The following is a 27,557-nucleotide window of genomic DNA, read 5'->3' as shown; positions in this document are numbered from 1 at the left end:
AATCTATCTTTCTCTCCCACAGCTATAGAATGCTTATAGAACTGATTTTAGTTAACTAATAGAAACTGGACATACCAAGAAAGAAAGGGTCAGCCGAGGTCTGCTATCAGCACAACACAGGGACAGGTCAACTAGAATGAAGAGTCATGAAGCTCCCTACCCATTGAAATCAATCAATAAGAAGCACTTTTTTTTTTGATAGAGGTCAAATAATAAGTATAAATTCATTTATTTATTTTTAATTAGCTTATGCAAGTTATACAAGGGGGGATTTAATTGTTATAGCTCTACACATGTGTATACTACACTCCTAACTAAAATAATTTAGCACTGATGAAGAAAAAAAAAAATTGCAGCATTAGCAGTGCCACAGCCATCACCTAAATTTTGTGGCATTTCTTTTTTTTTTGTTCCTGTCCTGGGATTTGAACTCAGGGCCTGGGCACCCCTGAGCTTTTGTGATCAAAGTAAGAGCTGTGGTTCTACATTCAACTTTTTGGTAGTTAACTAGAGGTCAAGGGTCTCATGGGACTTTTCTGCCAGGGCTGACTTTGAACTGTGATTCTCAGATTTCAGCCTCCTGAGTAGCTCCTGAGTAGGATTATAGGCATGAGCCACCAGTGCCTGGCTTCCTTTTGAAGAAGATGGGGCTGGAGGGGCTGGGAAGGTGGCTCAGTGGAAGAGCGCTTGCCTTGCATGCATGAGGCCCTGGGTTAGATTCCTCAGCACCACATAAGCAAAAAAAGAAAAAAGCCGGAAGTGGCGCTGTGGCTCATGTGGTAGAGCGCTAGCCTTGAGCTGAAGAGCTGAGGGACAGTGTCCAGGCCCAGAGTTCAGGCCCCACGACCGGACCCAAAAAAAAAAAAAAAAAGATGGGGCTGGAGGTAATAGCTTAATGGTAGATTACTTGCCTAGAATGTGCAAGGGGTATGAGTTTGATCCTCAGCACCACAAAAAATAAAAAGTAGAAAACAAGTCTAAAGAAATCAAAAGGAAGAAAAAATTTCCTAGAATGGAACACTTAAAGAAAAACAACCAGGGGCTGTGAAGGTGGCTCAGTGGTAGAGCCCTTGCCTTGCATGCATGAGGTCCTGGGTTCGATTCCTCAGTACCACATAAGCAAAAAGAAAAAAACCTGAAGTGGCGCTGTGGCTCAAGTGGTAGAGCGCTAGCCTTGAGCTAAAGAGCTGAGGGACAGCACCCAGACCCAGAGTTCAGGCCCCACGACTAGACCCCCAAAAAAAAGAAAAGAAAAGAAAAACAACCATAAAACAAATAGATTGGAATACTGGCTTTGACTATGTCCTTTGAAGAAATAAATTAAGAGAGGTTTTCTATTAGTAGAATTACAGGTAAGTTTTTATTTTCTTCTTTGTAGTGTTCTAATTTTGTTTCAAATCCTTTTTCAGTATCGTTGTTGTTGTTGTTGTTGTTGTTGTTGTTATTGTTGTTGTTTTGTCAGTCCTGGGGCTTGAACTCTGGGTCTGAGTGCTGTCCCTCAGTTCTTCAGCTCAAAGCTAGTGCTCTACCACTTGAGCTACAGCGCACCACTTTCTGGTGGTTTATTGGAGATATGAGTTTCACGGACTTTCCTGCATGGGCTGGCTTTGAACCAAAATCCTCAGGTTTCAGCCTCCTGAGTAGCTGGGATTACAGGCGTGAGCCACCGGCACCCAGCTTACAATAGCATTTTTTTTTTTTTTTTGTCGGTCATGGGGCTTGAACTCTGGGCCTGGGCGCTGTCCCTCAGCTCTTCAGCTCAAGGCGAGCGCTCTACCACTTGAGCTACAGCGCCACTTCCGGCTTTCTAGTGGTTTATTGGAGATAGGAGTCTCATGGTCTTTTCTGCCCGGGCTGGCTTTGAACCGCGATTCTCAGATCTCAGCCTCCTGAGTAGCTAGGATTACAGGCTTACAATAGCATTTTTTGTAATCATAAAAATATAGAATTTGTGCCGGGGATATAGTTCAAGTGATAGAGAATCCGCTTAGCAAGCACAAGACCCTAAGTGTGTTCAAACCCTAATAACACCAAAACAAATGAAATAAAAACATGAAGTCATTAAAATGAAGTATATTTCTCATAATCCTTTTTTAGAATGAAAAAACAAGTTGTCCCTCTGCTGGGCCCTTTGTGGTGTTTGGAAGATCACCAATACCACCCAAGCCAAGATGGCTTCCATTACACTAGGATCCAATTTCTCATTTTCCCATTATGTATCTCTGTCCCAGGAATCTTTGAAAGAATCAAGAAGCTACTTGAGGTTGGAGGTATGGCTCAACTGGTAGAGCATCAGTCAATGAGAAAAATCATCAAATCAAAAAATAAGCTACTTGCCTGCATCTCCACTTCAGCAGAATCCCTTCTTGACAGCGCCCTAGCTTCCAGTTCTGAGACACTTTCACCCGTTCCTTCACTGGGATACTGGTCATTCTATATCCAAACAAAGGGAGAATTCAGTCACGGGAACTCATTGTCATCGTGAAAAAGTTCTGGGCTTCCTGAGTCAGTACTCAGAAACATCCAGAATGTAACCAAGTATAAATTTAAAAGATTAAGAGACTAGTAAAGAGTAAGTTTCCTCTCTCCATACTTGGACAACCAAGAAAACCAATGAGAAAAGCATGTTCTTTAAACTACTACAAGTGTCTATAGTGATACCAAAGCAATCTAGAGGAGAACAAACAAAGAGTGCCGAAGCGCCTGGGTATCCACATGGAATAAATAAGCCCTGGTCCATACCTCACACCAACTAATTCAAAATAGATCATAACCTAAGCATAAAATCTAACACTACAGTACTATTAGAAGAAATACCTAAAATTATCTCTCTATATTAGATGTATAAGAAAAATTTTCTTAAGAAAGCAGTAACATAAAAAAACCAATAAACTAGACTTTATCAAAATTTAAAACTTATACTCACTAAAATAACTAAACAAGCTATAGTTTGGGAAGGATTTGGAATTATATGGGTCATAGATGTTAGATTATAGTCTGTCATCTTTAATGACATAAAATGTATATCCTAGACAAAGGGCTTGTAGATAGATGGTATTTTATTTTTTATTTATTTATTTTTTTAGGTCCGGTTGTGGGGACTGAACTCTGGGCCTGGGTGCTGTCCCTCAGCTCTTCAGCTCAAGGCTAGCGCTCTACCACTTGAGCCACAGCGCCACTTCCGGCTTTTTTCTTATGTGGTGCTGAGGAATCGAACCCAGGGCCTCAGGCATACAAGGCAAGCGCTCTACCACTGAGCCACCTTCCCAGCCCCTAGGGCTTGTAGATAGATGAAGAAATCTTCTCTGTATATGTTTATATGAGTATGTATGTTTGTACATACTATATATAATCTATGTTACATATGTGAACATATGTAATATATATTAGATAACTATATGTTAATTCCAACCTCCCAAGTATGGGAATTACAGACATGCCTAGCCTCTGCTCAGATAGGTAAGATAGATAGGCAGATAATTTTTTTTTCAGTACTGAGGACTGAACCTAGAGTCTCCACCTGAGCTAAATCTCTGGCCCTTTTATCTTTTTTTATTTTTTCTTCAAGGCTCAGAGTGGCCTAGACAGAATACTGGAAGAATAAACTCTACAGTAATAATAGATAACCCAACTTTGGGTGTTTTCATTTTCATCTTTGTGCTTTTGCATGTTTTCTAATTTTTTCAATATTTAATATTTAGTAAAGCAGACAGGTACAATGAGTCACATCTATAATCCTGTATACTCAGGAAGCTGAGATTAGGAGGATCATAATCAAGGGCAGACCATGCAAAAAGTTCAGAGATTCTACTATTAAAACCAATTTTAAAACGCTAGGTGAATGCCAGGTGCTGGTGGTTCACATCTGTAATCTTAGCTACTCAGGAGGCTAAGATCTAAGAATTGTGGTTCAAAATCAGTCCAGGCAGGAAAATTGGAGATGCTTATTGCCAATTAACCACCACCAAAAAAAAAAGTCAGAAGTGGAGTTGTGGCTCAAGGGTAAGAAACTAGCCTTGAGCAAAAGCAGTTCATAGACAACTCAAGCCCAGTCCCTGAGCTCAGCCCTTCAAGCTTCAGAACTGGCAGGGGGAAAAAAAAAAAAAGCTGAATGTAATGGTGAATGCCTGTCATCCAGCTATGCCAGGAAGCAAAAATAGGAGAATCTTGGTTCTGGCCAGCCCGGATAAAAAGTTAGGAAGACCTCATCTCAACCAACAAGATGGGCATAGTACCACAAACCTGTGGTCCTAACTACACAAGAGAATGTTGTAGGAAGACCATGGTCTAAAGCAAGACTATTAACTCAAAAATAACTAAAGCAGCTGGGTACCAGTGGCTCATGCCTGTAATCCTACCTACTCAGGAGGCTGAGATGTGAAAATCTTGGTTCAAAGCCACCAGGACAGGAACGTCTGTGAGATTCTTATCTCCAATTAACCACCAGAAAATTAGAAGTGGCACTGTGACTCAAATGGTTGAGCGCTCATCTTGACCTGAAATGCTGAGGAACAGTGCCCAGGCCCAGAGTTCAAGCCCTACAACCAAAAAAACAAAACAAAACAAAACAAAAAACCTAAAGCAAAAAAGGCTCGAAGTATTACTCAAGAAGTAGCAAGACCCCTCTGTACAGTATTTTCACAATTTAAAAAAAAAAAAAGTAGCAAGAGATCCTAAGTTCAAACCCCAGTAATGAACATACGCACACACACACACACTCAAAGACTGCCATGACATATTAAAATGTAATAATTTTTAAGTGTCTATTTAAAATAGTTTAGCTATAAGGAAATTAAATATGTACATATTACAATGAAGAGATCAGCTCCTGATTATACAAGCAATAAAAAATACTAATTATAATGCACTTAAGTTTGATTCTAGTAAATTTGAAATACTATACAGAGGGGAAAAAATTAAAATGAAGCAACATAATAAGGAAAAAAAGCATACACACAGTTGAATAGAGACAAACTTATATAGAACAAGTTTCATCTTTAGGAAGCTAATAAAAGTCTATCAAGGTAATACTGTCTTCAATGCTGATTCATTTGTGTCCAACAAAGGTTAAGAACAGAGTTTATATAGTGAAGCACTGAGGAAAATAGTCCACAACATTAGTTACATATATGCACCTTAATATAAATATTATTGTCATCTAATTACCAGTTAGTAGAAAAACCCAAGTAGCTTTCAATTTTCTAAAGGGTGTGGGATGGTTTTATATAAGCATTGCTGGCAGTCATTGAGAAAGGAATCTCTCCCAATACAAAACTCAATAGCTTCTGATCTATCATCCCAATATTGAGTAATACATACTATCACAAAGGATAATTCAAATATATATATATATAATGTGTATAATTTATATATAATTCAATTACATAATTATATATAATACATACTATTTGTATAATTTAAAATATATATTAGAGCTAAAATCTGAAAAAAAATGCCAAAATGTCTCTCTGTGGAGAGAATAGTTAACTAATATAATGGAATACACTGCCACTAGAAATGAAAAATGTGAGGGCTGCAAAACATTTTGAAAATAACGACTTTATAACAAGCACTGGTTAGCCGGGCGCTGGTGGCTCATACCCATAATCCTAGCTACTCAGGAAGTCTGAGATCTGAGGATCACAGTTCAAAGCCAGCCCAGGCAGGAAAGTTGTGAGACTTTTATCTCTAATAAACCACCAGAAAACAGGACATGGCACTGTGGCACAAGTGGTAGAGCCCTAGCCTTGAGCTGAAGAGCTGAGGGACAGCACCCAGGTCCAGAGTTCAAGTCCCACGACCAACAAAAAACAAACAAACAAAAACAAGCACTGGTAATTTTAAAACAAAGTCAAATCATTACAACGGTAGAGGTGGGGTACAATATAAGGTATGTTTCCATAAATAAATTAGATGATGTATGTAAATAGATGGTGCTGTAGGAAGTAAGCAATGTTTTAATATATCACACAATTGTTGGTAGTTATATGTTTCAATTCACCTGAACAACCAAATAAAGTAAGCACAAAGGCAGACGCAGGAAACTGGAATCTATATTCCACCTGTATATTATACAACTCTAGGTATCTAACTTCACTAATTGTCCATTTCTTGTGATGCTTTAAAGATGATACCTTAAGCCAACCACTGGTAGCTAATACCTGTAATCCTAGCTACTTAGAGGCTGACATCTGAGGATCCTGGTTCAAAGCCAGCCTGGGTAGGAACGTCTGTGAGACTCTTATCTCCAATTAACCAGCAGAATACTGGAAGTGGTGCTGTGGTTCAAGTGGTAGAGCATTAGCATTGAACTGAAGAGCTCAGGGACAGCACCCAGGCCCACAGTTAGACCCATGACCAACACCAACACACACACACACACACACACACACACACACACACACAAAGATGATACCTTAAAACAAAGTACAAATTATAAATCACTACAAAAAGTTGAATTATTTTTACAAAAATACAAATATATGTAGCAGTATCAGTGGTGTCATTACTAAACTGTTAATAATCATTTGTTTTATTCGAACTTATTTAGTTATAACTTTTAAAATTGGTTCTTCTGGTATCAAACATTTCATGTTAAGGTTGAACTCTCTTTTACTGAATTTTCTCTTTAGGTGAATATGAGCCTTGGTTTCACATTACCAGTGAGCAACCTACACTCTCTGAGGAGAGAGAACTAAGGGCAGGAAAAAGACAGTTAAATGAACTAACCTCAAACTGAGAAAGCATTTGCTGTCCTGCCAACTTTTCTCTGCAAATCTTTCCCAGATATGAAAGGAGAAACTGTTTATTGACATAACTCTCTCCTTGAACTAGGTCTAAGTTAACAAGAGGAGGTGAAAGTAAAAGTGGAATATTCTGGATCATAGCAGGAAAAAAAAACAAGAACTGACATATTTCCTGAATTGGAATAAGGACAACATTTCTCTCATCTCCTTTGTCACTTAACGGCCATTTGGTGACACTTTACTAAGGGTCAAAGCACTCCCCTGGGGGCTTGATCACAGCAGAAAGAACTATCAAAGTTGAACTTTAGAAGCTGCTACCCAATAGCAGGTGCAGGCATCCTCCCCAAGCTGAACACCAAAATCAACTGGGCTGCAATCCCTCAAATCAAATTTTGACTTAAAAAAAAAAAAAAAATCCTTCCATTTGGCTTTGACTTGAGAAAGTATGACTTTGTTATAAAACTCAGCTTTTTCATCCCTTCAGTCCAACCACCTTTGATGGTTAGTTTTCCTAACTGGTAGCCAAACTGTACCTATACTTTTATTGGCTTCAGGTCCTTAAAAAAATGGAAGGTATAAAACAAAACCTGCTTTGTCAGGGACAGGTATCACTTCCCCAGTAGGGACTTATCACTAAGCCATCAAAGGAAGTTGACAGAACCAGGCAGCAGAAGTACTCGAGAGGTCATGATCAGGTGCCCCTTATAATTCAATAAGGACCTTACTCCCCAACCTTGAAATGGCCCCTGGATAGTCCATTCTCCCACACAGTTACTGATGTAAAGTGAGGGTGCTCCCCTAAAAAAAATGATTAGTGCCCTGTAAATAAATCTCCCTGTGGCTGTTAATGCACAGAGGAATCTCTAACCTGGCCCGTGGGGCCTGGCTGAACTGCCATTTTCCCAGCCCTCCTTCTCTTGCCTCAGGCTCATTTTTCCACTTGGCCCCCTCCCTCTCAGCTTTCCGGCACTTAGTCACCATTAGAGTTCGACTGCATTCCTGGGTGCATGACCTATTTTAAACAAAAACAATACAACATGCACCCATAGTAAGCAATCAGGCCCCTTAAAATCTTGGCAAGTGAGTCCAGAGGGACAGAAATCAATCCAGGCAGTTATCTAGAATGCCCTTTCATTTCCCCTCTCCTCACCCATACCCCAAAACAAAAAGCAAATAAATAAACCTAGTCTGAAGAATAATGGCTAGGGAGAAGCGAGAAGTGTGGGTATATCAGAGAGATCTTAAATCTACCTAATCTCTGAGATCAGAAAACTAGAACACAGGTCAATTTCCCTCCCTGCCCCATCTTGAAGCTCCACTCCCCTTGATGCCACCAAGGCTGCATAATGGCACTAGTCAGGCCTGACTCCCTTAAGCCTAACTGCATGCCAACTTGGAACTTAGGGAAGAAGGGCACATACTACAAATGAAGCCATACCAAGGGACACTGGGCCAACGTGGGGAACCAGAACTATGTAAATGATGTTTGGAGGCTTGAGATTCAAAATTAACACCATCTCTAGACTTGCAAATCTTCTCCCTCTATAGAAAGCAGACTTTCTACACTCCCTGTACCCAGCAGTACACTCCCTGTACACTCCTGTATACTCCCTGTACCCAGCAGTTCTACCAACACTAGGAACTGGGCTTTAGTATTCAAATATTTAAGCAGCCTAAGATGAGAAACTTCTACTCTTCATTTATACTTACATTACACTAAAGCCACCAATAGCCTCAGCAGCAGAAGTCCATAATAAGATTCTTTAAAAATCAATGAAAAGGACGGGCACAGGTGGCTCACACCTGTAATCCTAGCTACTCAGGAGGCTGAGATCTGAGGATTGCAGTTCAAAGCCAGCCTGAGCAGGAAAATCCATGAGACTCTTATCTCCAATAAACCATTCACAGAACCAGAAGTGGTGCTGTGGCTCAAGTGGTAGAGCGCTAGCCTTGAGTTGAAGAGCGAGTGACAGAACCCAGGCCCTGAGTTCAAGCCCCACGACTGACCCTCCCAGAAAAAAAAAGAATGAAAAGGCTGGGCTGGGAAGGTGGCTCAGTGGTAGAGTGCTTGCCTTGCATGCATGAGGCCCTGGGTTCGATTCCTCAGTACCACATAAGCAGAAAAAAAAAAAAAAAGCCAGAAGTGGCGCTGTGGCTCAAGTGGTAGAGTGCTAGCCTTGAGCTGAAGAGCTGAGGGACAGAGCCCAGGACCAGAGTTGAGGCCCCACGACCGGGCCCCCCCCCTCCAAAAAAAAAAAAAAGAATGAAAAAGCTGAGCACCAGTGGCTCACGCCTGTATTCCTAGCTACTCAGGAGGCTGAGGTTTGGGCATCATGGTTCAATGCCAGCCCAGGTAGGTAAAGCCATGAGACTCATCTCCAATTAGCCAGCAAAAAAGCCAGAAGTGGAGCTGTGGCTCAAAGTGGTAGAGCACAAAAGTTCAGGGTCAGTGAGTTCAAGGCCCTCCCCCACCACCACACACACACAAAATCATATTAAATTCCTAGCCCTTCTTCTAAGGAGCAGGCAAGAGTCCTAAACCCAGGGTGAATTGAAACTGTCAGAAACATGCACGCATGAGGACAGGACCACAGAGTAGAGGGCACGGTTCTCACTGGGATGACCTCCATTTCTCTTGAAAGGCCTACAAACGTTAAACTACTTTATCTACAACTCACCTTCCATGCCCCCTACACTACACAACTGGACTACAGCCAAGTCTCTTTCACATTCACTCCTGTACCAAACCTTCTTCTAAATTACCAGCACCAGCCCACCTCTGTCCCTGACAATGCTGAAACTTCATTCACTCTTCAAGATCCAGCTGAAGTCTCTAATTCTGACTTCTCCAAATGTTCCTCTCCATGTTATCAAAACTCTTAGACTAAGCCTACCATAAACCTAGGCTTCTCACAACTATGCATTTGTTTATCCAATCTAGTCATGAATGTCACCTGATCAAGTCTTAAACCTCTCACTGCTTCTAAAAGTGACTCTTAATCTGTATTTTGCAGATTAATAGTATAGCAGAATCCAGAATAAGTGTGCCATCAGATTTTAAACAATTTATGGAATAAATTTTTTCATTCAATATCCACACATTTACAAGGATTTCTGATAGATACTAAGACACAATGTGATCCATGATACAATTTGCTGCAAAAAAAAAAAAAGAGGAACATTGCAGTGACGCTGTAGCGCAAGTGGTAGAGCACTAGCCTTGAGATGAAGAGCTGAGGGACAGCGCTCAGGCCCAGAGTTCAAGGCCTACGACTGACAAAAAAAAAAAAGAGGAACACTGACTGTTCAGAGGAACATGTATGAACTTTACTTCAAAGTAAGAAAATAAGGGCATAGCAGAAAACATACCAAGGAAAAACAATTAAAGAATATTAATAATTGTGGACACAGTTTTCAATTTTCTCAAACTTGCTTTTTATAAAAAGGACTTTTCTCCAGCCAGTGGTTCATCCCTGTAACCCTACCTACACAGGAGGCTGAGATCTGAGGATCAAAGTTTGAAGTCAGCCAGCAATCAAATCCAAGACTCTTATCCCCAATTAACCAGTCACGGTGCTTGAACTCAGGACCTGAATACCGTCCCTGAGCAGCTTTTGCCCAAGGCTAGCTCTCTACCACTTGGAGCCACAGTGCCACTTCCAGTTTTCTGGTGGTTAACTGGTAAGAGTCTCACAGACTTTCTTGTCCAGGCTGGCTTTGAACCATGATTAACCGATCTAAGCCTCCTGAGTAGCTAGGATTACAGGCGTGAGCCACCAGTGCCTGGTAGCAGTGTACCGCTATTGAGCAAAAAAGCCCACTCTTGAGCAAAAGAGCCAAGCAGGAGCCCCAAGTTCAAACCTCAGTACCAGCATACAAAAACAAGAAAGTATATCTTAAAGGTATATCTTTTGCTGGGGGGTGGGGGGGGGGAGATACCAGTGGAAGGGGTACAGGCTAACAAAGAGGATAAATGAGGAATATAATCAAAGTAATATATTTGCATGTAGAAAAGTAAAACCATGAAACCTGCTAAAATTGTTTTAAGAAGCAGGGATTAGAAAAAGAGAGTAATAGGAGAGGTGAGTTTGATTGGATTATATTGTATGCACGTATGGAAATGTCACACACACAGAACTAATGTACGCTATCAAAAAATAATAACATAAAAAAATCTTTCGAAAAAGAATGTCTTGGGCTGGGAAGGTGGCTCAGTAGTAGAGTGCTTGCATTCCATGCATGAGGCCCTGGGTTCGATTCCTCAGCACCACATAACCAAAAAAACCCAGAAGTGGTGCTGGGGCTCACTGGAATAAATTTTTTCATTCAATATCCACACATTTACAAGGATTTCTGATAGATACTAACACAATGTGATCCATGATACAATTTGCTGCAAAAAAAAGAGGAACATTGCAGGGTCGCTGTAGCTCAAGTGGTAGAGCGCTAGCCTTAAGCTGAAGAGCTGAGGGACAGCGCCCAGGCAGAGTTCAGGCCCCAAAACCGACAAAAACAAACAAGGAAACAAATAAATAAATAAGAATGTCTTAGGCAGGTGCTGGTGGCTCACGCCTGTAATTAAGAAACTGAAATCTGAAGCCAGCCAGGGCAGAAAAGTGCCCATGACACTCTTATCTCCAATTAAGCACTCAAAAACTAGAAGTGATACTGTGGCTCAAGTGGTAGAGTACTAGTCTTGAGGACAAAGAGGCTCTGGGACAGCACCCAGGCCCTGAGTTCAAGCCCCACAACAACAACAAAAAAAAGCACATTTTAGATCCAAAAAGTAAAAACCATGATCCAAACAAAATAGGTGTTTATTAGATATCAAAGCCAGGCACCAGTGGCTCATACCTGTAATCCTAGGTACTCTGGAGGGCTGAAACCTGAAGATCACCCTTCAAAGCCAGCCCAGGCAAGAAAGTCTAAGCAACTTGTATCTCCAATTAACCAACAAAAAATCCAGAAATGAAGCTATAGCTCAAGTGGCAAAGCACTAGACTTGAGCAAAAAAGCTCAGGCACAGCACACAGACCCTGAGTTCTAGCCCCAGGACAGGTACACAATCACATAGGCGTGCACGCACGCACACACGCACACGCACACGCACACACACACACACAGAAATGCATAAGCAAAAGTCCTCAAAAGTATGGTTCTGGGGCTGGGAAGGTGGCTCAGTGGTAGAGCACTTGTCTTGCATGGCAGAGGCCCTGGGTTCGATTCCTCAGCACCACATAAACAAAAAGAAAAAAGCTGGAAGTGGCGCTGTGGCTCAAGTGGTAGGGCACTATTAGCGCCTTGAGATGAAGAGCTGAGGGACAGTGCCCAGGCCCAGAGTTCAGGCCCCACGACCGGACCCAAAAAAAAAATTAAAAAAACTTAAAAAAAATAAAAAAGTTGCCGGGCGCTGGTGGCTCACGCCTGTAATCCTAGCTACTCAGGAGGCTGAGATCTGAGGATCGCGGTTCAAAGCCAGCCCGGGCAAGAGAGACCGTGAAACTCCTATCTCCAATAAACCACCAGAAAACCGGAAGTGGCGCTGTAGCTCAAGTGGGAGAGCGCTCGCCTTGAGCTGAAGAGCTGAGGGACAGCGCCCAGGCCCAGAGTTCAAGCCCCATGACCGACAAAAAAAAAAAAAAAAAAAGTTCTCCCTTTGGAAATCACACTTCTGTGGCTCCAAAATGTATACTCTAAAAATGTATACTCTCAATTTTTAAGAATTCAATCTGATCCTCCAAATTCTTTTTTTTCTCTGGCAGTATTGGGATTTGAACTCAGGGCCTTGGCTTGGCCTTGGTTTGTTTGATCAGCTGGCACTATACCATTTAAGGCTTGCCGCTGGCCCTTTTTGATTTTTTTAAATTTTGTTGTTAAGATAGGGCCTCACTAACTGTCTGATCTGGCCTCAAACTGGCAATACTCCTCCCTCTTCCTCCTGAGTCTTCCATGTACCCAGGCAGATGAAGTATATTAATAAAACACCCACATATCAAAGCTGTCCAAAGCAGTTTCAGAAGCACTGGTAACAACCCTAGTCTTTTCTGTGTGACAGTTTAGGACTAAGAGTTGCCATGTCCATACCTACTTTCTCCTGCCATTGTCAGGTTCTGTAATTTGCAAGGCACCTGACCAATGTGTGTTCTGAGAAAAATTATGCTCAAAGTATTTTGCAAGCTGAGTACCAGTTGCTCATTTTTATCCTTCTAGCCATGCAGGAGACCTAAACCAGACGACTGTAGCTCAAAGGCAGCCTGAGAAGAAAAGTGTGCAAGATGCAAAACTCCATCTCTAATTAACTATCAAAAGGCCAGGTTAGAGATATGGCAGAGGTGCTAGAATTCCAGCCATGCAAGCTTAAAGCTGGGTTCAAACCTGAGTAATACCCCAGCATTTCAGACAATGCTAGCTGAAACAAAATTAAACAGATCCCTTTATTATAGGACTTCTCAGTGCCTTTAATTTACCAACAGGCATTATGACCCCCAAGAGAAGGGATGGAGTATACAACATATTCGTTTGATTATAGAATTCTTACCACTTCAATCTCAAGAAAGAAGCCACTATATATACTTTTTTATGAACAGGCCCTTCTCTGAGTCATGAATTAGATACAAATCAACGCAGAGGTAGACGTTGTTTGCTTACCTTCAAAATGACTTTTCCCTGGACTCTACATCTGAAATGTGAGGAATAATTACAGTGAGCTGCTTCCCAGGGTTTTTTTTTATTTTATTTACACACACACACACCACACCACACACACATACACAAAAACACATATGCTGTTCTGGCCCAAGTGGCCAGACTCCCAATCCCTGGTCTCCTCCAAGACTAGACGAAGGGATGGAGAGAACATGAGCCAGAAGCCACCAGCCAGTTTTCACGTGTAGTTTCTAGGCCACTATGATTAAAAAGAAAAAAAATGCAGCCAAGCTAAGGATGAATGCTACCTTCTCCAGCACTGCACTTCTGGAGGGAATGGAGGGAACACCCCCTCCCTCCTTGAGCACACACCACCACATCTGAAACTTCATTCACCTTTCCATGTGAGAAATTCAAAGAAATGGGAGGTCAAAGCTGGAACTACAGAGAAGAAAGAAAAAGAAGTACCAACAACCATTTCCTTTTTTTTTTTTTAAGAGAGAAATTCATTATAGTTAGTGAGCAGAGAAATACTGTTCCTTTCAGTGAAACAGCTTTCCAGGAAAAGTATCTCAAATGTATTTACTATAAAACAATTTAATTTCCCTGTCCCATCACCTGCCACCCCATCCCCATCCCTCCCTCCAAGCCCCACAGATTGTGGATTTCCTCTCATTCTTGGCAGAGTAACCAGAAGAAATATAATATCCCCTTCGGACTGCTCCCAACAGCTGCTGGAACAAGAGGGGGAGTTGGAGGTATCCTTCCAAAGCTGCTTCTAAAAGTAACTGTTCCTCCTTCCAAACCACACAGTGAGTATAAGACTCCTCTTCCTCTCCTTTCTCAAAGCAAGGGGGACCACAAAAGCTACTGTCACTTGCCCCAAATTCCTGTCTCCAGCCCATCTGCTCTCCTCAGTTTGATTGGAAACTTAAGCTCTGGTACAGTAAGCCACCAGTCTGGAGTTCTCTAAACAGTACTACTTATACAATTATTTATACTTTTGGTTCGTTTAATCCACTAACTTTCAAGCCAGACTTCCTTTCTAACTCCTATTTGAGGCAATGTCTGTGTCTCTGTCCACCTGTCTTCATACCACACATCTCTGCATATACAAATCCCCTATGAGCTGAGAGACTGGAAAACAAAAGTCTTGGACTTGGCTTCTTTTATCCTAACTCATTATCCCCTGCCTGCTATCAACATATATTAATGGTCTTCAACTCTGTTGAGAAAAGCCTCATCACCAACCAACAGAGAGACATCCAGTGGGCCTTCAACCTCTCAGCTGAGACCACCAACAAAGAAGTTCACTAATGTCAATGGGGGGCAGAGGCAATATCTCTCTTTGCTGAGAAACTGGACAGACCCTCCAGCATCATTTCCCAAAGGTGATGGCTAGGGTTGAGTGAAGACCGTGAAAACTGTACAAGAGCCCAGGGAGAAAATATAATGTAAGGAATGATTCGGAATCAGGGGCAAGAGAAGGTGGAGGAATGAACTGGCTGACCCCAAATGTCTTTTCCATCTCTAACTCCTATGATTCTTTGACCTCCAATTTTGTGCTGTGGACAAGGAATGGAAAGTCAACAGACGTGGTGATGTTTTGAAAGAGCCTGGCAGTCTGCTCTTGTCATTTAGTGGCCTTTCCGTGTATTTTTTAAGGTGTCTCCAAGCCCTGACTTCATTTCACAGTTGTCACCTTTCTCAGCAATTTGAGCTCATGTCAAATACCAAAAAAGAAAGAATGTGCTGGCAATTAATTGTGGGCTAAAGAGGGACAGGCACAGGGCCCATTGGGTGGCCCAGACTTCCAGGGAAGGCAAAGTGGACAGTCTGGAGAAAATGAAGAACTGACTCAAAGTTGAGACTGGACAGCTGGCCCTCTAACAAAGGTCAATTCTCTCTTCAGATATTCTCACATTCAGTTTTAGATGCAGCTTTGAATATTCATTTACAAGTAGGATTCACACATATTTAATTATCCAATCATCTTGCTTCTGTTGATTACAACTGAGTCCAACTGAATACAATTCACATCTGAGCAAGACTGCAGAACAGAAAGGTCTTGCCTCATGAGTAAACCAAATCTGTGCTTTTCAACCTTGTCTAATGGTTGATACACCTGAAAAAAATTCTGAGAAATCAGTCCCTATAGATGAGGGGCAGAAGGAGGAAAGAGAATGTCAATTTTCACTGAAAGCTCAAAAGCCAATTTTCTCCTATTTTCTTCATCTTAAATGTTAACATTTACTAGAACCTTGCCTCAAGAAGAGACTACCTAAATTTCTACTATTCCCAGGTTAAAAGTCAGGATGTGAAAATAATATAAAACCAGGGTCAATACAGAGCTCAGGTTATTATAAAAAGGTAATTCTTTTCTATGTCAAACACTCAAAATTAATTTTTAAAAAAAATCTAAGTTGGGTGTAGGGGCTCAAGCTTGTAATTCTAACTACTTGAGTAGTATAGATTGGGGGTTTATGGTTCAAGAATAGGCTAGACACAAAAAGAAATTATGAAACTCCATTTCAATCTAGGCAGTGGATACATCTGTTATTCTAGCTATGGGAAAACCCCCATAGCTGGGCCAGAGGTACCTGCCTGTCACTCCCAGTGACAAGGGTAAGTAAGCACAAGTAAGCAGGCTGCAGTCTAGGCTGGCTCCAGCATTAAATAAGGCCATGCCTTGAAAATAACCAATATAAAAAGGTACAGGAGATGTGGCTCAAGTGGTAGAAAACTTGCCTTGTAAGTGCAAGACAGAGTTCAATCTCTAGTATTCCAAATCAACCCAGAGTTTAAGTTGTTATGCAAAGGTAATTCTTTTCTATGACAAACACTCAAAAATTAATTAATGAACAATTAATTTTTTAAAAAGCCAGGTGCTAGTTACTCACACCTATAATCCTAGCTACTCCAGAGACTGAGATGAAAAGGATCAAGGTTCAAGGCCAGCCTAGCCAGAAAAGTCTAAGAAACTCCCTTTTTCAATACAGCTAAACATGGTAGCACATAACCACATAACCATTATCCTAACTACAACAGGAAGCAAAACAGACACTCATAGGGAATCTATCTAAAAAGAACCAGCAAAAATAGGGCTGGATGCATGTTCAGCAGTAAAAGCACCTGTGTACCAAGTGTGAGGCCTTGAGTTCAAACCTGAGTACCTCCCTCCCCTCTCCCCCACAAAAATCTGTATGCATCCTCAGTAACCTCACAGCCAGCTGGATTTCAGTAACTTGAGCATAAGCTCCACCTCAGATGAATGTTCTACACACAGAAACCTGAAAATATGAAGTATTGAAAGACTTTTCAGAGATATCTTTCTGATGTAAATTCCCACTTGATAAAGACTTTGGGTCCTGTATTTCTGTCCTGAAAGTAAGAAATTCATCCCTAGCATTCATATGTTATTAGCCTGGAAAGAACAGTGCAACATCTTCATTCCTGCTGCTTAGAAGGACTTTCCATTCTTCTAGTCTGCATTTGAAGGAAGAGACTGCACTAAACCATTATTTCCTGCCTCCACAAGTGTATTGCTTTACTTACTGTGACCATGAAAACTGAACCCTATTTTTATTAACTCACAGATGCCAGAAAAGAAGGTGTTAGCTGGGCACAGTGGCTCACACTTTTTATCCTAGCTACTCAGGAGGCTGAGATCTGAAAATCATGGCTCAAAGCCAGCGTGGGAAATTAAGTCCATGAGATTCTTATCTCCACTTAACCAGTAAAAAGCCCAAAGAGAAGTGGAGCTATGGCAGAAGTGGTGGAGAGCTAGCCTTGTACAAAAAAAAAAGCTCAGGGACAGCATCCAGATCCTAAGTTCAAGCCCCAGGACCAGCACAAAAATAAAATAAATAGCCTTTCCAAAATAGATGAAGACGGTATGTCTATGCTGAAATCTTTCAGTGTACTAGAGAACATAAGAGTGACTTCAGGTAATACAGAAAGGAGAAAGAGAAAGCCTAAGCTACTTTGGGTTGCTAACTGTTTTCTGAAAATCACAATTTAGACCTTAAATGTGACCAGTAAGCAAGCAATGCCTTCTCCATTTAGAGTTAGAAAAGGAAACTTTATGCTTTCTGGGCTAGGGGTAAATTGGGAGGGGGGGAGTTCTTAGGTGCAATCATTTTAAAACAAACAAACACACTCTGCTTATCTGTGTCTATCTCACCACTCTGGACGTTAATCATCACTGAAATAGATACCCCGTCCCCCAGCCTCAAAGAGCTCTAAGGCTGCACGACCTGCCAGAGGAATGAGTGTGCATGCCAGGGCAAACACCTCAGGATCCCCACTCCTGAAAACCCTATTGTTAATTCCAGGCAAATCTATCACAGGCAAATGCAAGAGCATCCAGGTACTGTACACAGAATATTTTAAATGAAATTCCTGTTTGAAAATATGTAGCACTTAAACAGGGAGGAGGGGGATCAAGTATGCTTTAACATAGAAATGGAAGTTTTTGTAGATCTATTTTAGAGGTTTATATACGCAAATATATTTTTCTTTTCATTCTTTTTTCTTGTATCAGAATATGCAGAGTTGAGCCTGTGCTCCTCTTCCCACAGTCTTAGTTCTTACCTGCAGCCTGCATTATACATCAACAGCGCTGAATTCTACCATTTTGCTCGATCTTCACTCAACTAGGTTAGCTCCCACCCACACTCACACACTTCAGGAAAAAACTAAAAAGACTGCTGAATGAAACAGTGTCTTGATCTTTATTACTATATTCAAGGTATTTCTATTCCTCCAGGCTTCACAAAGCCTTCAAACAAAACTCATTTGAAATCAGTTGACTGAGTCAAACTTTGTGTCCCCTTTAAAAAGAAGGAAAAAAAAAAAAAAAGGCTCAGGATACCTATTAGTGTTCACTGTTTGGGCAAGAGGCCTAAAGGGGAGCAAATTATTTGTTTGTGGTTTTAAAGTGGCTCAAATGCCTTCAAGCACAAGTATAAGACCATTAACCAATCACAAGGAATCAAAGCAGTTCATCTTACTCAACAAAGCTATGATCAGTTAGGAAGAGCCAAACTGAACGTAGCTAGCCCTGGGCGGGAAGGTCAGAAAACCTTGGCAGTTTGCTTTCTGAGAAATGAGGAGGCTCTTAAGCAGCAAGCCCAGGCCTTAAGCCAACAGTTTCAGCCTTCGTATTTGTAAAAAACATTCTAGGACAAGTGACAGAAACTAAGATGTGTGTGTTATCTATCCTCCTCACTTTAGCAAATACTGACTGAAGAAGAAGCCAAGCAATTAAAAAGTTCTATCTGAGGGCTGGGAAGGTGGCTCGGTGGTAGAGCGCTTGCCTACCATGCCTGAGGCCCTGGGTTCGATTCCTCAGCACCACATAAGCAAAAAGAAAAAAGCCGGAAGTGGTACTATGGCTCAAGTGGTAGAGAGCTAGCCTTGAGCTGAAGAGCTGAGGGACAGCACCCAGGCCCAGAGTTCAGGCCCCATGACTGGACTCAAAAAAAAAAAAAAAAAAGTTTTGTTTGAGAGCAATTTATCGAGTACCTACTAGAACTGCACACTGTCCTAGCTAGTACTCCACATTTAAGCCTCATTTTATTGGCCAATGTTATCCCCAGTCTTTACAGTTGATAAAACTCAGAGCTATGGAAGTTAAAAGGCTTCTAAAAAGGAAATCAAGTTTTGTGCCATTCCTATAAAAACATATTATCCCACTGACCCATTCTGCAGTAAAATGAGCCCAAGGAATGAACAAGTCATGTACTATCTAAGAAACCAAACTCTTGCTGCACTTTGGGCCTGACCCCCTAAGGCCCTAAGAGAACTGGGGTGTGTGACTTCTCTCCCCAAGGATGACAACCACTTCTCTTCATGGTTTATTAAGTTTCTTAATCTGTCCAGAAGCAGGCCATACTGCTAAACATTCTCTCCACCTGCTAAAACATGAAGAACTCTTACCCTCAACCCAGAAAGCTGAGAAGTGACCCTGCTCTTTATCAAGTGCTATGACAAAACAACTTCTCTGGAAAGTTAAGGATAGCTCATCATAGGACATGCTTCTAATAATAGTAAAGCCATAAAATCATTTCGCAGTCTCAAAGCACTTTATATTATAAGCTGATTTTCATTTCATTGTTATCAGTCCCATATCTTTTTTAGGGCACTTGAAAGGGAAAGCCAAGTAAACATCCATTTAATCACCAGAGAAAGCCAAACTTTGTCATAGCTTGGATTCTAGTCATCTTAGCTAACTTCTCTTATAATATCCTTTTACTTGTTCTGGTAAGAAAATAAAAGGAAAAACACTATTTTGGCAAGGAGAAAGGCTGCATTCCCCCAAAAAAGGCTCAGGTGATTTTTTTTTTAATCCTAGAAAATAATTATCATCAACAAACTCATACTAAAATAGGAAGCATTACACAAAATAATCAGGTTCAAAACATACACAAGAATATTAGTAATCCCATACATCAATCATATTCTGCTGGAAAACAGACTAAAACAGAAACTGCGCTGCAATACAAGCAAAATGATAATGCTTAAAAATCTGTAAGAGTAAGTGCAGAAATTTAGAGTTAAAACCACTGAAGTCCTTAAAAAAAAGCACAGAGCTTTTTCAGCGGGAAACTAAGTATAACTGGGGGCACAACAAACAAATATAAATCAAACAAGCATAATCTAAGCCTAACGCATATTACACTATCAAAAAGCAAAAACACTTAAAATGGTATGGGAAAAACTTAGAGTTTAGATATAGATCAAATATATGTGCACATGTATGTATGGGTACATATGTAAAAACTCAATATATGTCAAAGTAAGCCTTCTGAAACAAAAGGAAAGAATTATTTAACAAAAGGTATAGTAGAAACTAAAGAACTATTTAAGTGATATTGATGAAAGTGTTAACTATTTATAAACAACTTATTAAAAAACTAGTTGGAAATCAAACAGAAAATTTATCAAGTCTGTTGAAGACATAAATTTCCAAGGTTGGCAGACTCTAAAGTGTAAGCTTCTAATAGATAAGAGCAGCAAAAAAAAAAAAAAAAAAGTTAAAAAATACAACAAAGATGATAGACTATAGTTTAATATCTATGACTCACAAATTCTAGATTTTTAACTAAAACACAAAGACCTCAATAGTAAATGAAAAAGATAATCTCAGAGTGTAAACAAACACATGGGAAAATATTTATTCTGGCCAATAGTAAAAGAGATGCAAAGTAATACAACTATAATATACCATTATATCATTATACTTTAAGTAGTATATCATTGTTACTAAAGTAACAAAAACATTTTAAATTCATACATGTAATTTGTTTGATCATTCTTTGCTGATATACTGTAACTTGGTCCAACAGCTTTGCAAGCCATAATCTTTGATCTAATGTGTATCTTGAGATTTTATCCTAAGATACTAATTCCAAAAGATAAGTGTATCTACGTGACTTAAATATCAATTTTGTTATTCCAAAATGCATTATTCATTATGTACCTATTATGTAAGGTTCGGTAAGATTACAACTGGGGGAGGCTTGCAACTGAAAAAAAGTCCCAATGGAAATAGCTGAGTAGAGGTGATTGTATGAATTTTTGTTTTAAAAAAGGCTTTTTATTCTACTCTGATATAGTCAGGTTCAGTAATGTGCAATCTGAAATCTTTTATGTCCCCAATTCCACACATTTTTCCCTCTTCCGATTTATATTTAACAGCTTAAGTAGTTGGGGAAAGTTTATTCAAAGGTCTCATATGCTACCCCAAACAGGTCAAAATAATACTTTAGACATGGCCTAGTTCTAATCCAGCCTCCTGCTCATACCTCTTTCAGGTCCTCCTACCTTACATCAAGGCATGAACTATGCTGACACTAGGTCTAATGGCTTTCTTTTAGGATCTGAGCCCTTTTCTCCCCATCTGATTTTATCTGAGTCCTGAAGCTTAACAATCTTTCGAAGAGAGGAGGATGCACGTCCACAAAAGCACACTGTTAGGTCACTTAGCTGACCTAGGTGATAGATCTGAGCTAGAAGATTGGTCCAAAGCCTAATGGATGACCACAGGCCAGATCCTCGCAGCTCTGGGCTGAGGAAAGGGGGTGGTCAAACGTAGAAGAAAAGCCACAATTAAAAGTTGAAGGGAGTGCTTAAGATGGCTAATTTTGAGGAGCCACCCGAGATGTGTTGGGGGGCTGGGGGGGGGGTCACTGACTGAGGAATCTTTTTGGAGAGAAGAGGCACTGAGAACCCCGAAGGTGTTCGGGGAGGTGTCTCAGCCGAGGTCTGGTGTGGACGTTGGAATTTGGGGTGTGACACGACCCAGGCCAAGCAGGCCGCAGCGCCCCGCCCTTTCCCAGGATGCTGGACGGCCCGAGGCGGAGAGCGGGCGGCAGAATGGGCGCTTACAGGTCGGTGCCGAGCCGCGTGAAGCCGGTGTTGAGCGAGGCCCGGGCTATCCGGCGCCAAAGCAGGTCGCAGCTGGTGAAGCGGCGCAGCCAGCGGCACACCTGGGCCAGGCGGCCGAGGGCCCGCATGTCCAGGTAGGAGCAGATGAGCAGCAGCAGCTCCTCGGGCAGGCGCCAGAGCGCCGGCCCCGCAGCGGGGCGCACAGCCGGCTCCACAGCCGCCGCCTCGGCCGCAGCCGCCATGGCCGCCCGGGTCCCTGCGATGCCGCCCCACGCCTGACCCCCTCGTCCCTGTGCTCTCCCGGGCCTGCCATCCTCCCGCCGCCGGCTCCTGACTCTCCGTTCCTCCTCCTTCCCGGTCCCTGCGCTCCACTCAGCTCGCTTTCCGGCGTTTCTCGTCCCTTCCTGCACTCTCCCGCCTGCCTCTCCCTCCTGCCCCGGGCCGGCTTCGGGTGTCTCAGCCCCGGGCCCCGCTGTCTCCGTCGCGGGTTGCGGCCCTGGCTTCCCTTCCGCCCCACTTCCTCTTCCGCCTGAGCCCCCTCTCCCCTTCCCCTTCCCCTTTCCCTTCCCCTTCCTTCGCTTCCCCCGTGCGACTTTCGCTTCCTGCACCTTCCTCGCCTCCCCGCCCTCGCCCTCTCCGGGCCCGCGGTTCTCGGGGGGACCCGAGTGGCCCTGGCTGCCCATGAGGGGCCCCGGGGCCGTCCCGACACGAAGCCAGGCCCGAGCCGCTGCTGCCGCCGCCGCTGCCGCCGCCGCCGCCGCCGCCGCCGCTGCCCCGGGAGGAGGCGACACCGTGCCGGACCGGGTCACATGGGGCGGAGCGGGCCGAGGCCTGGGCCCGCCCCTCACACCTGCGGCGCTGGAGCCACGTCGGAGTACGGCCAGGCCCCGGGACGAAGGCACCCCGCATCTCCTGGAGCACTTGGTGGAAGTACATGTCTTTATTATCTTGTTCGAGGCTCATCACAAGGCCACAGAAACCTCCACCTTCGGGAGCCTCGAGTTGGAGCCCCTGCCCTCAGGCAGCGTCTCGTTGGGTGGCTTTTCTGCTGGCCCAGGCGATGCCTCCTTCCCACAGACCACGTACAGCCCCATGAACGTGCAGCCCTAGAAGTTGGCAGGTTCCAGTGCCTGAGTTCTCATTTGGAATATGAACCAAAGTTCTGTCCTTTTGGGAGGTTTCAATCTACTGGATCCTGAGTCCCTAACTCTCCCCAAACAGTCATGAAACGGTTGAGCTAGGACTCCACACTAGTCACCACCAAGTACAAGTTGATTCTCTAAAGTCACTATGGATTGCTTTTCCAAACCACTCATTAGACCCATAGTACCCAGTCTTGAGAGCTAGTGAACTCTACACCTTTAAACACCCATTTTCAGGAAGCAGGAATGAGTGAGAAATCAATTCTGAAAATTATACAATACCTAGAAGAGCCAGAGTGAAGAAGGGGAAGCCTCTACATTGTATTACAATGTGCAAAAGCTATAGAAGCATCATGTAACAAGGTCAAATGGGAATCTGGCTTTGCCCAGGAATTACTTTTTCATCTTAACAAAACAATAACACACACACACACATACACACACACTACCTATCTAGGCCTTTTAGTGTTCTCAGTCCATAGTAGAGATAATGCCTTTGCCTTACTTTGGAGGGATAAATGAGGTGATCCCTGTAAAATGCTTTGAACTCTCTAAGAAAATTCTCAGTAATAGTTACAGGTCAAATCCTGTTAGAAAAAAAATACACACACACAACAAAGGCTTTGTGCAGAAAACAAGTTTCAGGCAATGGTTTATTAAGAGGAATATTTGATATATTTCAGTACAACCAAAGAATTTAGATGCAGAAGTTTTATTCTCAGGAATCTTACTATTAGAAGACTATTGAACACTGCATATAGAGTAATATCGCCAATTCAATGATCATTGATGTTCCTACATTTTTTTTTTTTTTTTTTTTTGGGTCCGGTCGTGGGGCCTGAACTCTGGGCCTGGGTGCTGTCCCTCAGGTCTTCAGCTCAAGGCTAGCACTCTACCACTTGAGCCACAGCGCCACTTCCGGCTTTTTTTCTTATGTGGTGCTGAGGAATCGAACCCAGGGCCTCGAGCATGCAAGGCAAGTGCTCTACCACTGAGCCACCTTCCCAGCCCATGTTCCTACATTTTTGTACTATAAGCTATCCTGGAAGGACAGAGATGAATATAATATATTGTTTGTATAGACATGTTAATTTTTGTTTTATTCTTTGTTTACATATAGAAAGCTGGGTTGATTTTTGTATACAGTGTTTAGTTGGAGAATTTGAAGGCACAAAAAAATAACTTATTAACCCAATACCTAATCAGGAATAAAGTCCACAATCAAATACAACTTACTTGTTGTACCATATTGACTTTATTGATAAGAAATTAAACCATCACCTAAAAATACCAAATTTTAGGTCAATGGTAACATACACTTAATCCTAGCAGTTGGAAGACTGAAGCAGGAGAAATGTCAGTTTGAGGACAGCCCAGGCTACTAAGAAAGCCCTGCTTCGAAAAGAAAACAGTGAAATAAAAATTTAACAGGTCATATTATCAAATCACTCTGTTACAACCAAATCAGGTGAACAGTTTAGACTAGAATTTATGACTTAATGATTTCTCCCAAAGCCAAAATATTCAATCAGGAAGAAAGACAAAGCCAAATGGAAAATTAGCAAATGTTGTATAATTTGGGGGTAATGTGTATTCCCAAATCATTAAGAACTTTAAAAAGAACAAAAATAAAACTACAGCCTAGCGTCAGCCCAAAACAGTAGATAGAATTTATCATCATCTTCCCATATAGCCCAAGACAATCTCTGATAGGAAGGCACTTGCTGATCTTTTTTCTTCTTCTTCTTCTTCTTCTTCTTTTTTGGTCATGGAGTCTAAACTCTGGGCCTGGACGCTGTCCCTCAGCTCAAGGAGAACGAGCGCTCTACCACTTGAGCCACAGCACCACTTCTGGCTTTTTCTGCCTATGTGGTGCTGAGGAATTGAACCCAGGGCCTCCTGCATGCAAGGCAAGCACTCTACCACTGAGCCACCTTCCTAGCTCTTTGCCTCTTGTTACTGACCTCTGTGTGTGTGTGTGTGTGTGTGTGTGTGTGTGTGCTGGTACTAGGGCTTGAACTCAGAGCCTGGGTACTATCTATTTTCTTATTCCACTCAAGATTGTACTCTACCACTTGAACCTCAACTCCACTTTTTGCTTTTTGCTGGTTAACAGGAGACAAGAATCTCTCTCTTTTTTTGGGAGGGGGGGTCCAGTCATGGGGCCTGAACTCTGGGCCTGGGCGCTGTCCCTCAGCTCTTCAGCTCAAGGCTAGCGCTTTACCACTTGAACCACAGTGCCACTTCCGGCTTTTTCTGCTTATGTGGTGCTGAGGAATCAACCCAGGGCCTCATGCATGTGAGGCAAGCATTCTACCACTGAGCCACCTTCCCAGCCCAAGGAGATTAGAATCTCATAGAAGCCTGAGATGGTGGCTCATGCCTATAATCCTAGCTATTCTGGAGGCTGAGATCTTATGATCATGGTTCAAAGCCAGCCAGGGAAGGAAAGTCTGTGAGACTCTTTATTATTATTGTTGTTATTGTTTTTAATTGTGAAAATACCATGCAGAGGGGTTACAATTACATGAGCAAGGTAATGAGTACATTTCTTATCAAGCATTGTTGCCTCCTCCTTTGTTTCCCCTTACCATACCTGCCCTCCCATCTCCCCACCCCCAGACTCTTATCTCAATTAATCACTAGAAAACTGTAAGTGGCTTGGTGGCTCAAGTGGTAGAGCACTCACCTTGAACTGAAGAGCTCAGGGACAGCTCCCATGCTCAGAGTTCAAGCCCCACAACCGACAAAAAAATAAAAAAGAATCTTATAGAAGCTGGGTGCTAGTGGCTCACACCTGTAATCCTAACTACTCAGGAGGCTGAGATCTGAAGACCACAGTTTGAAGCCAACTCAGGCAGGAAAGTCTGTGAAACTCTTACCTTCACTAAACTACCAAAAAAAGCCAGAAGTGGAGCTGTGGCTCAAGTGGGAAAGCTCTAGCTTTGAGCAAAAGCAGATCAGGGATAGCACCCAAACCCTGAGTTCAAGCCTCAGAATCAGCACCAAAAAAAAAAAAAAAGTATCTCACAGACTATCCTACTTGGGCTGTCTTTGAACAGCAATCCTCAGATCTCAGCCTCCTGAGTAGCTAAGATTATAGGTTGTGAGCCACCAGCTCATTGAGTCATCAAGTCCGGCTCCATTGCCAGATTTTTTAATAGCCATGCAAGTATCTTCAAACCATATCCATTATATTTTAAAATGTATATCATAACAGTAAACTAAAGAACAAGATATATTATTAGAAAGGAGGAAAAATCAGCCTCACAGTGAATATAAGTATTTATGCTTCTCATAAATAGAGGAATAAAGCCTAAAATTTTTTTTGTTTTTTTTTTTGGGGTCCGGTCGTGGGGCCTGAACTCTGGGCCTGGGCGCTGTCCCTCAGCTCTTCAGCTCAAGGCTAGCGCTCTACCACTTGAGCCACAGTGCCACTTCCGGCTTTTTTCTTTTTGCTTATGTGGTGCTGAGGAATCGAACCCAGGGCCTCAGGCATGCAAGACAAGTGCTCTACCACTGGGCCACCTTCCTAGCCCGTTTTTTTTTTTTTTTTTGTCGGTCGTGGGGCTTGAACTCTGGGCCTGGACGTTGTCCCTCAGCTCTTCAGCTCAAGGCGAGCGCTCTACCACTTGAGCTACAGCGCCACTCTAAAATGTTATTTTCAGAAATTGGGTTAGAAGTGCCACCAAGATCTGTTTTTATATGAATATATATATATTTTTTTCAAAGACAAAACATTTTTATTTCATATGAAATAATTTCATACAAATATTGATTAAATATTGTTACTTTATGCAGAAAAGACTAGAAGAAAATATGACATGGTGCCAGAGGTGATTGTCTATATGAAGTAGACTTATGAGTAGTTGTATTTGCTGGTGCTTTGTACTTTATATTTTCTAAATTTTGGACAGTAAGCATGTATTAACATCTATTGATGTTTATTTTTATTTGTTTATTTTTGTTGTTGTTGGTTGTAGGGCTTGAATTCAGGGCCTGGGCGCTGTCCCTGAGCCTCTTTGTGTTCAAGGCTAGTGCTCTAGCACTTGAGCCACAATGCCACTTCCAGTCTTTGAGTAGTTGGTTGAAGGTAAGAGTCTCATGGGGACTTTTCTGCCCAGGCTGGCTTTGAACTATAAACCTAAGATCTCAGCCTCCTGAGTAACTAAGATTACAGGTATGAGCCACTGGCACCTGGAAATCTTTTTATTTTATTTTATTTTTTTATTGTGAAAATACTGTACAGAGGAGTTACAATTACATGGGCAAGATAATGAATACATTTCTTATCAAGCATTATAGCCTCCTCCTTTGTTTCCCCTTCCCATCCCTTCCCATCCTCCCCTGGTGCCCCTTCTTCCCTCCCCCGCACACACACACAAAAGTTGTAATGTTCGTTTTCGACATAACGACTTGTACATCTCATTGTTGCAATGGGTCCATCTTTATCCCTATTTAAACGATTTGTTTTTCCCCTTCCCCTCCACAAATTATACTGACATCAAATACAGTGAAAGCAGGGGTTATACTGTGGGGGAGGGACATACAAAGAATCTTTTTATTTTTTAAAGAATCTAAATGTAGTCAGGTGCCAGTGACTCACATCTGTAATTCTAGTTACTAAGCAGGC

At 42.1% G+C, this 27,557-nt stretch overlaps 1 protein-coding gene across 1 annotated transcript in view; it reads right to left on the bottom strand.

Annotated features, from left to right (window-relative positions):
* The window catches only part of Fbxw4 (F-box and WD repeat domain containing 4), an 88,367-nt gene extending 65,848 nt beyond the window's left edge, over positions 1-22,519 (bottom strand). The window contains exons 1-2 of the mRNA XM_042689658.1: positions 21,783-22,519; positions 2,338-2,433 (exon numbers count right to left, since the gene is read on the bottom strand). Coding sequence (XP_042545592.1) covers positions 2,338-2,433; positions 21,783-22,465 — 779 coding nt within the window. The 5' untranslated portion in view covers positions 22,466-22,519. The remainder of the gene's footprint in view (positions 1-2,337; positions 2,434-21,782) is intronic.
* Between the last annotated feature and the right edge of the window lie 5,038 nt (positions 22,520-27,557).

Source organism: Dipodomys spectabilis, unplaced genomic scaffold (genome assembly GCF_019054845.1).
Source record: "Dipodomys spectabilis isolate Male_0828 unplaced genomic scaffold, ASM1905484v1 ptg000125l, whole genome shotgun sequence".
NCBI classification, from domain to species: domain Eukaryota; kingdom Metazoa; phylum Chordata; class Mammalia; order Rodentia; family Heteromyidae; genus Dipodomys; species Dipodomys spectabilis.
Note: the sequence above shows the minus strand (reverse complement) of the source record. Positions and strands in the feature narration are given on the sequence as shown.